Source organism: Trematomus bernacchii, unplaced genomic scaffold (genome assembly GCF_902827165.1).
Source record: "Trematomus bernacchii unplaced genomic scaffold, fTreBer1.1, whole genome shotgun sequence".
Lineage (NCBI taxonomy): Eukaryota > Metazoa > Chordata > Actinopteri > Perciformes > Nototheniidae > Trematomus > Trematomus bernacchii.
Genome location: NW_022987593.1, coordinates 18,203,930 through 18,220,056, shown reverse-complemented (window position 1 = coordinate 18,220,056; position 16,127 = coordinate 18,203,930). Strand labels below are relative to the sequence as shown.

At 38.0% G+C, this 16,127-nt stretch overlaps 1 protein-coding gene across 3 annotated transcripts; it reads left to right on the top strand.

The window, feature by feature from the left end:
• Positions 1–9,315: 9,315 nt before the first annotated feature.
• LOC117482099 (lysozyme g-like) lies at positions 9,316–14,144 on the top strand. 3 transcript variants are annotated; one of them, XM_034130103.1, is made up of 5 exons: positions 9,316–9,419; positions 11,117–11,194; positions 12,075–12,271; positions 12,356–12,572; positions 13,580–14,144. In XM_034130103.1, exons 3-5 carry the CDS (start codon positions 12,077–12,079, stop codon positions 13,717–13,719), a joined length of 552 nt encoding a protein of 183 aa, XP_033985994.1. In that variant the 5' UTR covers positions 9,316–9,419; positions 11,117–11,194; positions 12,075–12,076; the 3' UTR covers positions 13,720–14,144. The 3 variants fall into 3 exon arrangements, with proteins under 3 accessions (XP_033985994.1, XP_033985995.1, XP_033985996.1); XM_034130105.1 differs by having other exon boundaries at positions 9,318–9,419; positions 12,356–12,506; positions 13,586–14,144; XM_034130104.1 differs by lacking the exon at positions 11,117–11,194.
• The last annotated feature ends 1,983 nt before the right edge of the window (positions 14,145–16,127 follow it).

The following is a 16,127-nucleotide window of genomic DNA, read 5'->3' as shown; positions in this document are numbered from 1 at the left end:
ATGGACTTCCATTCTCCTTGTACCAGGTGTAGTTAGCTGCTGGGTTAGCATCACTGCTACAGGTCAGAGTCACTGAACTGCCCTCCTCTATCTCAGCAGAGGGACTCACTGACACAGAGGGAAGCTTTGGAGGATCTGGAAACGATGATACGACAAAGAAAGTCATTTTAATATACCAAAGAATGATTTTAATATATTACCCAACCACCAAACTTGCCGTTTATCACAGACTGAATGTATTGTACCAGGAACATATTTGACACAGACAAGGTGAAGTTAAATTATTGTGTCTTTCTTCAGCAGTGGCGAGCCGTGAGCTTTATACCTAGGCCCTCTGACCCCCACCCCTTCCCTCGAAAAAAAAGAAAAAAAAAGAGTTATTACGTCACAGCGTATACTTCAGCGGAATATCAAAACAACGGCCCAGGGTGCAAAACGCATCAATGACAGCGACCCTCTACCACACAAAACAACACCTGTGAACCCAATTTGTGTTCTTTGACATTGAAAATGATATTGCATTGTGTTTGTTACTTTCGTATGTCTTAAGTGTAATTTGGCATGCTTTTATTTTGAAGGCGAGTTCACGCTGTTGACAGGAAGTTGTTGTTGCTATGGAAACAAGAAAAGTTTCACAGCGGGCGGAACTCGTCATAAAGTCCGCGATAATAAAACCCACCCATTTAGAGGGAAGATATGATTGGTCAATTGTACTGTCATTTGACATTACTCTCTCGTTCAGTTACTATAGCGGGCCCTCTGTGAATCGCAGAGAGGCCCGCTATAGTAACTGACATTCAAACAGAGACTGAACAGGCAGATTCGAAGGATTTATTTCTTTGGAAATGTTATTTTATTAAATCAAGTTTTTTTTCGGTAAAACTAATGAAAAATATAACAAAAATAATATTAAAAATATATATATTTAAAAAAAATATATATTTTTTTAATGTTTTTAAATATTATTTTTTGGAATATCTTAGGCCCTCACAGAGGGCCTAGAGGGCCCTGACGGCTCGCCACTGTTCTTCAGATTTTTCATGATATTTTGTCACTGACACACTTTTGGAAACTCACAGACTGCAGGAGAACGGTGACTCTCGTATCCTTTGAAAGCACAGGAGATGATGTCTCCAGGATGAATCTGGCCTCTGAAAGAAAACGTTTCTCCTCTCATGATCTCTCCGTTCTTGAACCAGACGAAAGAGAGCCGGCTGGCTGGACTGCAGCTGCTGAGACACTTCAGCTCAGCCTCGTTAAAGGACGGATGCACTGACACTTTACTCACCCTTATCTGCAGAGCTGGGTATTTAAAGAGGGAAAAGAGATTACACTGGTATTTAAATACTCTTTTGGCCAAACACAGAACAAATTATAAGTTGCAAAGTAATGCATGATCCATGTTGACTTGAGCAACTTTGGGCTAATTTGCTTTCATAACATGTTTTCTTTCAGAATAGTGGAAAGAAAATATACAATCGAAATCGAAAATGCACATTTAAGTGTTTATTTTACTATCTTTGTCAATTTGGGTCTGTAGATTTCCCCTGATTTCAACAAAAGTTGACATAACATAATGCTTAATTTCCATATTTAAACATCACATTGCAGAAAACCTTTAATACGAAATATAATTGTTTTAATACAAGTTATCAATTGGGAACGTTTAATTGAGATATTTATTAGTTAAAAAGATGCTCTTTTGACCTGGAATGTCTCTTTATAAGTTGAAACAACAAAAATCAGTCAGCAGGTTTACATTAAACTGATCCACAGGTTATATTGAAAAGTAGTGTGCATGTGTTTGGATTAAATGTAATTGGTTGAGTTGATCAGTACCTGTGACAGTCAGAGTGGTACCAGGTAAATCACTCCTCCATTCAAAGCGCTGCGCTCTGAATTTGAAGCGGTACTCGGCCGAGTCGCTCTCTCTCAGGTTGCTGATGCTCAGGGTGGCGAGTCCTCTCTCTGTTGCAACTGCCCCGGATGTCCTGAACTGAACACGACCTGCATACTGAGAGTCTAGACTCAGCTCCTCCGGCTCTGAGGGATTCCTCCACTGATGGCTACGTCCAGGATTGAACCAGAATCTGGACGCGACATATAAACCTGCTTCATTTCCAAAGTAACTGCAAGAAATGTCAACTGATGAACCCTTGAAGGCACAGATGCTTCTCTCGGTGTAGGACACTATGTTGCAGTAATTATTATGGACACCTGCAAGAGGAAAAATATATAAACACCATGAAGACATGGTGCATAAAAAGTAAAAAGTGCAAGTAATGAAAAGATAACTTACACATGGGGCGAGATGCAAAACTCTCCAGTCCTCTTACAGCACAGGCAAAACTGTCTTTGTAAGCAAAGTTATTTACGTAAGATATTCCTTCCTTTGTCTGCCCATTGATCGAACTCCGTCCAGTTAAATACCAGAAGTAGGAAGGTAGAGGTAGTTGACATGTTGTGTCACAAAACAGCTCTGCATGGACACTGTGCGTGCTGACTTTGTACTTCTGTACCCTCACCTGGAGAGCTGTATATGAAGAAAATTGACATTTTAGACTAAGACTTTTTTATAAGCTTGGTTTTCATTCAATCATAAATTTTTGGCCCAAAATCCGACAATTTTCCCAAACTAAGCTAAGGCATGAAAAAAAGTCGCTGAAACAGAGAGCCACTGTGATTCCCCATCTGCGACATGTGTACTACACAGGGCATTTACTCCTAGTAGTATTCATACAGTTATTCCCCCTTCACTAAAATGTGTGCTATACATATGATATGGTAGTATTCGTACTGTTATTCCCCTCTGTGTGCTACAGGGCATATGCTTCCAGATTGTTTTGTGTGTATTGCCAGGCTCTCCAGCGTTCAGTTCATATTTGACCAGTAATCCCATCTGCCCGTTTCTGACCCTGCCTGCCTGATTTTGGACCCCCTGATTGGATTTGTTTGCCTCATTGCTGGATATCCTGGTTTTGATCATGCCTGCATCTGACTTTAAAGGGGACCTATCATGCAAAATGCACTTTTGTACGTCTTTTATACATGAATATGTGTCCCCGGTGTTCCAGGGAACTCACCAAGTGTCAGAAAACACAACCCTCTCTATTTTCCTCCATACCCAAATCTCTAAAAAAGGGGCTGCAACGGATCTGATAAAAACTGATCCAGATTTGAACACTGTCCTGACGTCAGGACAGTGGCGCTACGGCTATTGGGCCAACTCCACCAATCAGGAGGAGACAGCCACAGCCATTGCCGTTCGAAAGCGCTGGAGACGCTGTAGTACATATGCCAGGCCAGTAGATGGTGCTGTTCTCACTGAATCTGCCCTTGCAAAAACAGAGCTAGAAATTGTCAAATTGAGCAAAATGAGGCATGGCTAAAATGCATGATCTGTTTGGTAGTATAAATATGCCTTATATAGGTATGGTCCTACACTATATTATTCAAATATAGCATGATAGGTCCACTTTAAGTAAATTGAACTTCTTGAATATTCTGTCTATTTCCGTCGTGCTTTTGGGTTTAGGCCCGTACCTGTGAACATTACAGGCTATAAAGTGAACAGCACTACTCATATATTAAGGCATACAGTATAGCACATTCCCAAGACTGTTTCCAAGACAAAATGATCCATTTACATTTGAAAATGTTACCTGTGACAGACAAAGTGACTCCTGGTTCACCGGTGTATCTTCCATTTGGTTGGTTTGTTTCGATCCTGAACTTGTACTCAGCTGAGTCGCTCTCTCTCAGGTCTGAGATTCTCAGAGTGCAGATGTTGTTTTCACAGCGATACTGCACACGACCTGCATACTCTGCATCTGTTGTCAGATCCACCGGGGCCATATCAGTCCCTTTAGTGAACCATAATGTTTCTGTTACTGTAGTTTCACTGTCATTTATCCTGGACGGGTGTGTGTAGCTGCACCTTATTTCCACCGTTGATCCTTTCACTGCACAGATCTCAGTAGAAGAGTAAGTCACTCCCCAGCCATCCTGACCCTGAACCACTGTAACACAGAGCACATCAGAATGATACATCACAGGGGAGAGAGTGTCTTAGTAACATGCAAGGCAATATAGTAAGAAGATCAAACAACACAATATTTCTAACAAAGATTGATATCTCAACAATACTGTAGGGTTGACAGTGATGTAGCTGTCCATTGCTCCTCATAAGGGGATGGGTTGGATGCAGAGACATAGTTAAACAATTTGCCTTGTTCATATATTGTATGACAATTAAAGAAGGTTTTATTTGAACCCTGCTTTTTTATTCAATAACAGAACAGCTACAAAGGTCTGGTAAGTTCAGATAATTAAATAACTTTACTGCAATGCAGCCTTTTAAACCAGCAAAAGACTAAACGTATGCCATATTATAAATAAATATAAAATGAAAAGTTGATGTCTTGTCTCATATTATGATATCGATATAATATTGATATATTGCCCAGCTCTATTAGGCTCCACATCAGAGGCAAGGATGAGCAAGTTAAACAATACACATGCAATTTGAAAAATAATACAATGTAGCTCTGCAACACTCCAAAAACAATATTGGCAAATTGTTCCCTTAATTGAATAACTTATCCTATCTTATTGTTCATATACGTTTATAACTCAATATGAATGAATGAGGTGAACTGAGGTAAACTAAGACAAATAACAAAGGCTGCAGATTATTTCAATAAATACTATTAAGCTGATCAAAGAGAGAGCATTAATCTATAGCAAGTAGGTTTGTAGAAATGTTAAGAAAAACATATCCTTTTATTGTTTCCTCACTGTTGTGAAAGAAGAAACCCAGAACATGTGCTCAAACCATAAATGGACCTTTCTCTCAAAGGCATTGAAATGCATGAGATGTATTTGGGATAAATGCACATATTGTAATAATAACAATATTTATATAAAGAAGTTTAAGTAAGTTCTTGGATTTTTTGTTGGACATGTGTACAGATCTATGTTTTAATTATGCACTGACAGTACTCTGACACCAACTTTTTCCTTTTGCCAATAAGTCAACCACAAATGCACATACAAGTCAATGAGTCCTACCTATGGTGGTGCTTTAACCCTTATGTTGCGTTCGGGTCTCCCGTGACCCGTTTCAAGTTAAAATTATATAATAACTACGCTCTAGTTTTTTATTGGAACAAGGCTTCATGATATCCTCCACAATAGCTATATAAACTCTACAAAACAGATTTTGACAATGTTTGCCAAGTCTGAAGGTCTCTAAAAAGATAAGTGTCTCATTTGGTGTTGGGGTCTGGGGAGACCCAGCAGAATTGTTGTGGGTGACTCGGGGTCAAATTTGGCCCAATCAAGATTCATCTTTGACTTTAGACACCCCACCCCCACCCCCTTCATCCACTGTAACAATACTTTAAAACTTTTTTTGGGGAGATTGTATTCTAATATGAGTCTATTCAGATAACGTAATGATCCACTGTCTTCACTATAGGGAATATAATGAGTGAATTGAATCACATGTTTTACTTAAATGTGTGGTGTAATGTTTTTTGGGGCCATTACATTAAATTACAACAGGATTGTACGGTTATGAATGCATAATAAGTTAGTTATGATGTAGTTAAACCAATATTGGATGATAGTCATTATTTTTGAGTGTTTTGGACTGAGATAAATCATGAACGGTAACAGCTTTTGAACACCACACAAGGGTTAAAAACAGATTTATATGGTTACTCCAAAAATTATTTCCACAATGGTGAACTTTGAAATGTGGTGTTTGTGTCTAATTTATGATCAAGCTTTAACCATTCAAATTAGCCAGCACACGTTACACTCACTCTATATTGTGGTTGCTAGAGAATAAGTGAAAGACGTTTAAATATAAAATACCTGAGACAGAGAAAATGAAGACAACAAATCCAGCTGCTGATATTTCAAAACCCATAGCTGTTCCTTTGTTGTTCTTTCTGCTCTTCGTGGTAAACAAGTGGTTAGTAACATCCGTGGTAAAAAAAAACAATCAATTATATCGAAATAGATACAAATCTTAAAATTAGCTGAGTTTTCCAACCAGGATAAAAGGCAGCAGCTACAACATGGTTGTTGAATCCTTGGACCATACAGGAAGTATTGTAGTTAACACGTCGGAAGATAAGGCTAGGTTTATTACAGGGACGTCCCTGTGTCCCTCCTGGAGTCAGGAGTCATAAATGGTTATATAACATTTATCGTTTAGGTTGCATTTTGACTGTTTTAGGGTGCAGTTCTCTTTTTCTCTCGTTGTTCTGACTAAACACTGTTTACTTTGAGTAGGGTTTTGTTCCTAACCCATATTTCTAGGTTACTCTTTTCAGATTCTAGTATTTTGTAATGTAAGTTCTCTCACATGATAAAGGCTTTTTAGTAACCATAAGGCACATTTCATTGTCAGAATATTGTATTCATTCATTTCATTCTGGTCCCAAAGTCCAACCAACAGGTCATATTTCACAAACAGCCAGCTAAAACTGAAAATGAAACAAAATTGTTTGTCTAAAGCTATTTCTTATGTCACCCTAATCATATGACCAATTACTTTCAGTTTAATTTTGAACATGTATTCTTCGACCTGACGCCTTGTTGCCTAATGGTTATCGAATAAGGCTCATAATAATATCTGTAAAATAATTATTCCAGTGCTTTCAAGATTGTTTCTTTTGTATATTTCCAGCCAATACTGACATCTGTTTCAAGTAATTATGCAGCTCGTGCTGACTTAAATAACATTCAGGTCCTTATTTGAATATCTTTGCAGCCATTTCTTCATCTCTTCAGTCTTATTTGAATCTGTTTGTGATCGTTCAGAGTCATTTGATATTCTTCTTGAATAATTGTATTAATGCAGTGCGTCTTATTGTAGTTGTTTAGTTTCACCTTTCATTAAAATCCAAACATGATAAAAAGAATGGAACAAGATCCAAGTGCCAGGTAGGAAGAACTGACTGCAGCTCATGGAAAGTAACGGTGATTACAGAGGCGTCTCCTGAGGTCAGGAGTCTCAAACCATTACGTAACATTGTTCTTCTAGTAATAGTGAAACTGATAATAAAGTGTGTTGACCCTGTTTAGAAGTGTTCTTACTGTTCAATAATTAATTGTTCTATTGGAAGTCCAAGCAATAAAGATTGTGTGTTCAGTGTACGGTGCAGTGACAGTGTCAAAGTCTGAGACGTTTCATATGCAGCACATGAGTCTGACTCATATTGAATAACGACAAAATAAGCCTAATTTCATTCATGGGAAAAAAGAAATATTCTCTTGAATTTCTTCTTTGGTCCAGTTTTATTTAACAGTATGTTTTACCTCTTGTTGTTCTGGCTAAACATTGTTTCCTGTGAGTAGTGTTTGGGTCCTCTAAACCCACATTTGTAGGTTACACTTTGCAGATTGTGGCAGTTTTTATCTCAAGAGTTTCACCTGATAAAGGACTTTTGGTTAGCATAATGCACATTTTATTTTTAGCATATTAAAACAGGGTTTCTGTTTCTTGTCTCAAAGTCCAAGCAACAACTAGGGTGACCAGACGTCCCGCTTTGCGCGGGACTGCACAGCATTTTCACGACTTTTGGTGCGTCCCGCAAATTGAGACGATGTCCCGCATATTTCATTTTGATTGGCTAAAACGCTTTTCTAAAATCAGATTTATCCAATGGCTGTTGAGAAAGCAGGGAAGGCTATCATCACGGAGCTGTGTTTGCTGTCAATCAAACTGTAAGACACGGCGGGTGCTGGTCAAGTGTTAACCAATGAGAGTAACTCACTCACACACACACCGCCGCGGCCCCGCCAAACAACAACAATAAAAGTCAATAACGCAGGCGACGCAGCAGGTTATGGAAAATGGAGGAAACTGAAACTACAGCTAAGAAAAGAAGAAGATGCACATACAACAAAGACTGGGAAGACATTTACCCGTGGGCAGCGGCGGACTGGGACTACAAATCAGCCCGGGACTCTCGACCGGCCCACCTCGGTACCGCAAATAATCACCGCTAGTACATTTTCAACGGGGGGGGGGGGGGGTGTGTTGAGAGGGTGTCCCACATTGTCCCGCACAAACATACTCCTTGTCCCACATTTGGTTTGTTGGGACCTGGTCACCCTAGCAACAACTCATAGACGTTTTTATCAGCCAGCTAAAACTGAAACTGAAAACAGCTGTGTCTTATCTCAACTTTATAACTATAACTCCTTTCTTATAAGTTCTTTGGTGTTATGGCTCGTGAGGTTATTTTACAGCCTAACATTTCTTTGCATTGTGTGTCTTGTGAGACTTATGTTGGCTTAACAAATCGTCAAATGTGATTAATGTTTGAACTAACAAAAAATAGTTACTCAGAAACCCGAAATCAGAAACCAGAAATCACATTTTAATCACAGGACATTTTTACAGCATTACAGCAAAAGTGATATTGCAGATAAAAGGCAAAAAATTAAGAGAGTAAGCTAACATATTCAATATAGAGAAGCACACGTTAGTAGAAATACAAATACAGACAACTAAGTACACATACATGTTAGTACCAGCATTTCAAGGCTACGTAAACATATAAAGGTGATTGTTAAAAATGTATGTTTTGCACATAACCGTCATTATTGCACTATTTCTGTAACTGCAGAATGGGCTTATTTTTATCTCGTTCATTTGAACACAGTCAGTACAAAACCCTTCGAATTTTGCACATTGTAACTGCACATGGGTATATCTATATTTCATCCATATTCAATGTAAATATTGCTATATTTTAATGTTATTTTAGTTATCTTTAAATAGTTTTATCATTGTTTTATTTGATGGTCCTTTTCTTACAATGTATCTTCTTTAACTGTGTTTATATGCACCAAATACACAATGGCAAATTCCTCATATGTGTTAACCTACTTGGCAATAAACCGGTTTCTGATTTCTGATATCTGATTCAGATTCTTATTTATATTAACAAGATTGTAACAGTCTGTATTGTGTGGTGGTCTACCAGGTGCCATGGTGCTTATTAAAGTCTGACCGCTGCAGGAAGGAAGGACCTGCAGTATCTCTCCGTGAGACACAGCAAGGAGTAAATATTGAACTTGCAATTCTCTAAATTCCTCAAATTATTGGGACTTTCCTAGTGGAATATGTATGAATCATGCAGCATGCTTTCTGAAAGTTACATTTCCTGTTTACCTGGTTCACAGCATGCTCCAATCAACTATGAGCAGCATTATGTTTTGCCTTGCCCTTGTTACAGTCACTGTGGACTGTTTCTTGTAAATCAGCTGCTCTCGTGTGATTGGCTGCTTTGCTTTCACTTCCTGTGAGCTTGAATAAAAGCTCAGAGGGAGCTCAGTGTACTTCACTCACTTTCCAATTTCAAGGAAACCATCAGAAGAGATAACAAGCAAAATAGGTGAGTGCTAATATATACTTTTCTGTTTATACAACTTCATTCAAAAGTGTAAGATAGTAACACACGCCTCGACTGCACCTGTCTTTTATAATTTTTTCATGTGCACTTCGTATATTGTACTTACTATTCAAAGGAAGTGGTTCACAGTAGATATTGACTTACATAGTTATAAACAGTGTTGGGCAAGTTACTTTTAAAAAGTAACTAGTAATATTTATAGTTACTGCTCTCAAAAAAGTAACTAGTTACTTTATTAGTTACTAAATTATAAAAGTAACTAGTAACAAGTTACTTTACTTTACTTTAAAAATAATAACAATAAAAATACAAGTTTTTGTGTTGTTCTGTGGCACAGTAAGACTAGTTTTATAGCCCCATGTACATTAGTTAGGTGCTTCAGGAGATGGGCATTGCTGTTATTCGACGTGGACAATGATTTCTGTCCTGCACACAGTTTACATTTGACCGTAATATTTTTTGCGTCCTTTATCCCCACAAATTGAAAAAAGTGGTTATATCTCCAAGTTGTAAATGCGCTGCTGCTCTCGCTGATACTTGCATCTGCCATTGTGTGTGTGTGTGCTGGTGGTGGTGGGCGTTTCCGTGTATGTGTGTGTGTGTTAGCAAGTGTTTGTGTGTCTGTGTATTTTCCCCATAAGGCAAGACCCGCCCAACTCTGTCTCTTATTGGCTTACCCTGAAATGTTACCCCGCGTTAACCAATCAACACTCCTCTCTGATCACTTTCACTTTTCCATGGTACTGTGAGAGGACATCACTGTATTCGCCTGTAAATTACATCCGCACGGAGATTCGGTTCAGTTGGATCACATAATGTAACGCAGTAACGCACCCATTTAAATCACAGTAACTATAACGGCGTTACTGAATGGGAATAGGTAACTAGTAACGTTATTAGTTACCGCAAAAGGTAGTTGCGTTACAGTAACGCGTTAGTTTGTAACGCGTTAGTCCCAACACTGGTTCTAAAGGACCCGGATTATGATTGTTGGATAACTTCATTATAATTATATGTAAATTGTGACTTATTACTTCATTTATATTTGGTATTAGCTAATATTCTGAACCTGTAAAGTATAAAATACCTCCAAATTGTATTTAAGTACTGGAGTAAATGCACTTTATTATATTCCCATACTGCTGAAAAGTCCCCTCAAGTCAATGTGTCCAGTGGTGGAACGCAATTAACTTGCATATTGCACTTAAGTACAAATGTGAGGTAATGGTACTTTATTTGAGTATTTTCTTTACTTATTCAAAAGAAAATATTGAAATATGTACTCGACTACTTTTTTTTAACAGCTCTAGTTACTTTAGAGATTTCGATTTTTGTTTACAATATATTGAACATCACAACATCATATATTATAAACAGACAGGAAATGATTTGCCATCTTTAAACAATCAAATAATTGTCTTATTTATTGTTGAATAATTATCGAGTTTTAATCTTGCTTTTTGAATATATATATTATATATTATATATATTTTTTCTTGTAACACTTTGAGTACATATTGCTTTTTATACTTACTAATAATTTAAAATGTTAAATGTAAAAAAGTATTTATACTGTGTAGTATTAGTACTTTAACTGAAGTAAAAGCTTCTAAACTCTTCCTACAACAAGGCTTATGTGAATGAAAACTGATCTACAGTAATAAGCGTATCATTACCAGGTTACGCCAGCGTAAAGGACGTTGAAACTGAAGGGGTTTCCAAGCGAACATCTGATCAGGACAATCTTGGATATTCAAGTAATCACTGCAAGACACACAAGCTGAATAATTAGAAATTCTATAAAAAGTTATCAAACATCTCCATCTTAAAGGGATCCTATTCCGCTTTTTGGGGTTTTCCCTTTCCTGTATGATATATATACTGTAGGTTTGTGTGTATGTAAATGGTCTGCAAAGATAACATTCCCAAAGTTCCCATTAGAGAGAGGTTCTCTCCCAAACACTGCTTTCTTTACTACTGTAACATATAGAGTGCCACAGTGACGCGTCCTAAAACCCGGAAGTAAGTTAGCATTTTACCACTTCCGGTTCCTTCAACAAAAACCAATGCAATTTCTCCATAGGACTTTGGAAAATAGCTCGAAATAAGGTCTGTGGTTGACACACATTGAAGAGACGGATCATGTTTTGTTCAGCCGGGTAATCTCCACATGTCTACCCTACTTTATAATTTTATAATCATAAATCTAATCGATAGATTTATGATCGATAGATTTATGATTCGAAAATGACTTCCGGGTTTTAGGACTGTAACATATTGACATCACCATGTAACACTTGCGCTCCTATTGGCTAACACTCCAACATAATGAACGTGAAGGTGCGGCACATCTCTAAACGGTTGACCAATCACAACAGAGCCGGCCAGCTAACCAATCCGAGCAGACTGGGCTCTGGTTTCAGACAGAGGGTGAAAAGAGGTGCCGCAGCACAGGCAGTATGAGAAAAATAAAGAGCTTTTTGAACATTAAAGCATGGAGACAGGTCACAGTAAATAAAAATATGAATCTTGAAAATATGCAGAATAGGACCCCTTTAACATAGTATCAACTTTTCTGTATGTTCACAGGGAAATAGATTTGTTGCACTAAGGGCATATTTTGGTTTCTTTTCAAAGGTATGCCGTCATATCAGACCTTGGCACAGCATGATAGTGGAAGAATGGAAAAATACAAGCCTATGATCAAGAGAGTGGGAGGTAGATATCAAATTGAGCCATCTCTCATCGCTGCCATCATCTCCAGGGAGTCCGCGGCTGGATATACATTAAAGAATGGCTGGGGAGACGATGGTAAAGCCTGGGGACTGATGCAGGTTGTTAGAACTTCTTTTTTTTTATCGCATCGTCTTAGTAGAGCTTCAAATTACAATAAAATAAAAACATTTCCATTTCTTTAGGTTGATGTGACTCCAAATGGAGGCAATCACACTCCACGTGGTGATTGGGACAGTGAGGAGCACCTCAACCAAGCCACGGAAATATTGGTTTATTTTATCGGTCGGATCAGTACGAAATTTCCTACCTGGAGCAGAGCGCAAAATCTGAGAGGTTGGTTTCACTGGATCAGAAATTCTCGTCACAATTTTCTGCTGTGTTTCTCATTTGTGTTTGTCTTTACAGAGATTATGCTCCAATTCAAACACTGAGTAAGTGCATTGAACAAATCAATGACTGGATGTGTCAGAACTTTCTCCAATTAAACAAAGATAAAACTGAGGTAATGGTTTTTGGAGCCAAGGCAGAACGTATAAAAGTTAGCGCTGAGCTTCAGTCTGCAATGTTCAAAACAACAGATAAAGCCAGAAATCTAGGTGTAGTCATGGACTCTGACCTGAGTTTCAACAGTCACATTAAAACAGTTACTAAATCAGCCTACTATCACCTAAAGAACATATCTAGGATTAAAGGACTAATGTCACAGCAGGATTTGGAAAAACTTGTCCATGCTTTTATCTTCAGTAGACTCGACTACTGCAATGGTGTCTTTACAGGTCTCACTAAAAAATCTATTAGAAAGCTGCAGCTAATTCAGAACGCCACTGCTCGAGTCCTCACTAACACTAAGAAAGTGGATCACATCACTCCTGTTCTGAAGTCTTTACACTGGCTTCCTGTGTGTCAAAGAATAGATTTCAAAATATTGTTGCTGGTTTATAAAGCTTTGAATGGTTTAGGCCCAAAATACATGTCTGACCTACTGCTAAATTATGAACCATCCAGAACCCTCAGGTCTTCAGGGACTGGTCAGCTTTCTGTCCCCAGAGTCAGAACTAAACATGGTAAAGCAGCATTCAGTTATTATGCTCCGAATATCTGGAACAAACTCCCAGAAACCTGCAGGTCCGCTGCAACTCTTACTACTTTTAAATCCAGGCTGAAGACTTTTCTTTTTGCCGCTGCTTTTAATTGAACTATTCACATCTTAAACTGCACTGTAACTTTTAACTTTTATCCATGTATTTTTTCTTTTAATGTTTATTTTATTATCTTTCCTTTTTAATGACTGATTTTAAATGCCATTTTTAAAATGTCTTCCATTTTTGTAAAGCACTTTGAATTACCTTGTGTTGAAAGGTGCTATATAAATAAACTTGCCTTGCCTTGCCTTGCCTTGCCTTGCCTTACAGGAGGGATCGCCGCCTACAATATGGGTGATGGAAATGTCCATTCCTATGATGGTGTGGATGCCAACACGCATGGTGGAGACTACTCCAAAGATGTTCTTGCCAGAGCTCAGTGGTATAAAAACAATGGCTATTAAACACTGAAGCTGCCAACTAATAGAAATTCTATTTACTTGCATCGTGTTATTAAAATCCAAATGTGATGAAAACTGCTTTACAAGAAATACTGTAGGTTTATTACAGAGATGTTACAGGGGTCACAAACATTCATATTTCATAGTTTTCTTACTCCTAAAAGACTATTAAAGAAAATTCTATTCATGATGCCAAAACTAGAATTACAATTGTTTGATGGAGGAGGAAATAAAGAAGAAGAGAAACCGTGATTACATTTTCATTGATTTTGAATATCATATAAACTCCATTTAAGATGATTCAAAATAATGGTTTAAAAGCTATTTATTACATTAAAATCTGAATGAAAAAGCATGTTGCACATCAAGTTAAATCCTGAACATATGTAATGTACCTGCACACTTAAAAATAAAGCATTATAATCATATTCTCTGACTTTTACTGCAAACTCCTCCCACTACTTCTAATTGCTGTTTCATCCAGGTGAGTCTCTCTCTGGGTTGATGCATCTGAAATAAATCACAGCTGAGTGAGAGCTGGCTGACCTTCACACCAGGTCCTCCTGCTCCTCTGGTTCTTCTGTCTGTTCTGCAGAAACCATGTTCAGGTCTGAGACGTTCTCATACACAGAACAAGGGTCTAACTGATGGAGAGACAACGAGAGGAGAGTCAGAGGCCATCATTTGGATGCAATTACATTGAATCTAAAAAACAGAACAAACTGTTTCCTTAAATTGCTTTCTGCTACACCATCTAGTTGGACAATCTTTAAAGGTAAATACACAATGGTGCATCTATTAAGAAAGGTGTTACTCATCAAGTTACATTTCAATCTTCTTTATGACCATAAACATTAATGACAGAATAAGTGCATGAGTCTCTCTCCCACCTCTATGGGTTCATTCAGTTCAGTGTTGAAGCTCACAGCTTTCTCCTTCCTGAATTAAATCCAAAAACAAACCATCAAAACATTTAATCGAAAAACTCTAAAAGTAAGTAAATATTTTAAGGTTTTTTTCTCACCTCATCAAGAGACAGAAAAGAAGAACAAGAATCAGCATCACAACCATCAGAGTCAACCTGGTGATGTTCATGATCATTGTTGATTTATCTAGACATGGAGATAAATACTTGTGAGATACTGTACTGTTATTTACCTGCTGAATTTCACGTCTAGGTTAAATACTCAATTCTGATTGGCCAATTTGGACATTCCAAAAGTATATAGCTATTTTTTGCTAACAGACTGTTGCTAAGGAGAACAGACCAATGATAAGGGACTATGTGCAGACAAATGAATCCACAGGAAGTTCACTGGTCAATTTAACATTAGCTGTGGACACCAAACATTTTGTCCATCAGAAATCACCATGGAGTACTTTTTGAATAATCATTAGTATTTTTAATGATCAATGATCAAAATCTGTAAAGTAGTGAGTTTCTCAAGATGTACAATTAATGTGATGGATTAAAAAGTATAAAGTTACATAAAATATAAATACTAAAATAAAGTTACGTTTATTCTCAAGTAAAGTTTATACCTTTCCTAAAATGTACTGTCCTTAAAGAGATGTTATTGTTTACTTTCCACCACTGGTTAAAGGTGGTAGATGTTTCCAGAGGATCTGAGTATCTGAGTATCTCTTCCCTAGTTTGCTGGGTGATACTATCTGTTAATCTTCCAATTAGTCAGGTGGAGAATTTACCTGCCAAAATAATCTGATGTAAATTGGAGTTACGACGTCCTAACTTGTTCTGGGCTCCACAGGAATAACTCCCACTGTGTTCAGCTCTGAAGTCAGTGATGTTGAGGATCTGTCCTGAAGCTTTTGGAGAGTCTTCATTCTTCTTGTACCAGGTGTAGTTAGCTGCTGGGTTAGCATCACTGCTACAGGTCAGAGTCACTGAACTGCCCTCCTCTATCTCAGCAGAGGGACTCACTGACACAGAGGGGAGCTTTGGAGGATCTGGAAGAAAAGGTGTAGAAATAGTTCTGTTTACATGAGACATACTAGGTTGTCTTTAGTGCCCCCTACAGGAAAACTCACTTATTTTTTTACTCACACTGGACATCTACAAATAGATACGTAGAGTTGACCTCTCCATATTGATTCTCAGCCCTGCAGTAGTAGATCCCGCTGTCCTCAGAGCTGATGGAGATGAAATTATAACTTCCTACTGCTCCCAGAAACACTTTTCCATTCTCCTTGTACCAGGTGTAGTTAGCTGCTGGGTTAGCATCACTGCTACAGGTCAGAGTCACTGAACTGCCCTCCTCTATCTCAGCAGAGGGACTCACTGACACAGAGGGGAGCTTTGGAGGATCTGCAGGGGAAGTGCTACAAAGGTTATTTTAAGTTTAGGGTGTTTTACAGTACAAGTGGTGTTACAAACTGTGATGAGCTGTGTG

Excerpts from the sequence above, each read along its gene's own strand:
- LOC117482099 (XM_034130104.1), top strand. The coding sequence starts at position 12,077 with ATGCCGTCATATCAGACCTTGGCACAGCATGATAGTGGAAGAATGGAA. Across the intron at positions 12,272-12,355 it reads AAGCCTGGGGACTGATGCAG|GTTGATGTGACTCCAAATGG; the intron begins GTTGTTAGAACT and ends CCATTTCTTTAG. Across the intron at positions 12,573-13,579 it reads TTTCTCATTTGTGTTTGTCT|TTACAGGAGGGATCGCCGCC; the intron begins TTACAGAGATTA and ends CCTTGCCTTGCC.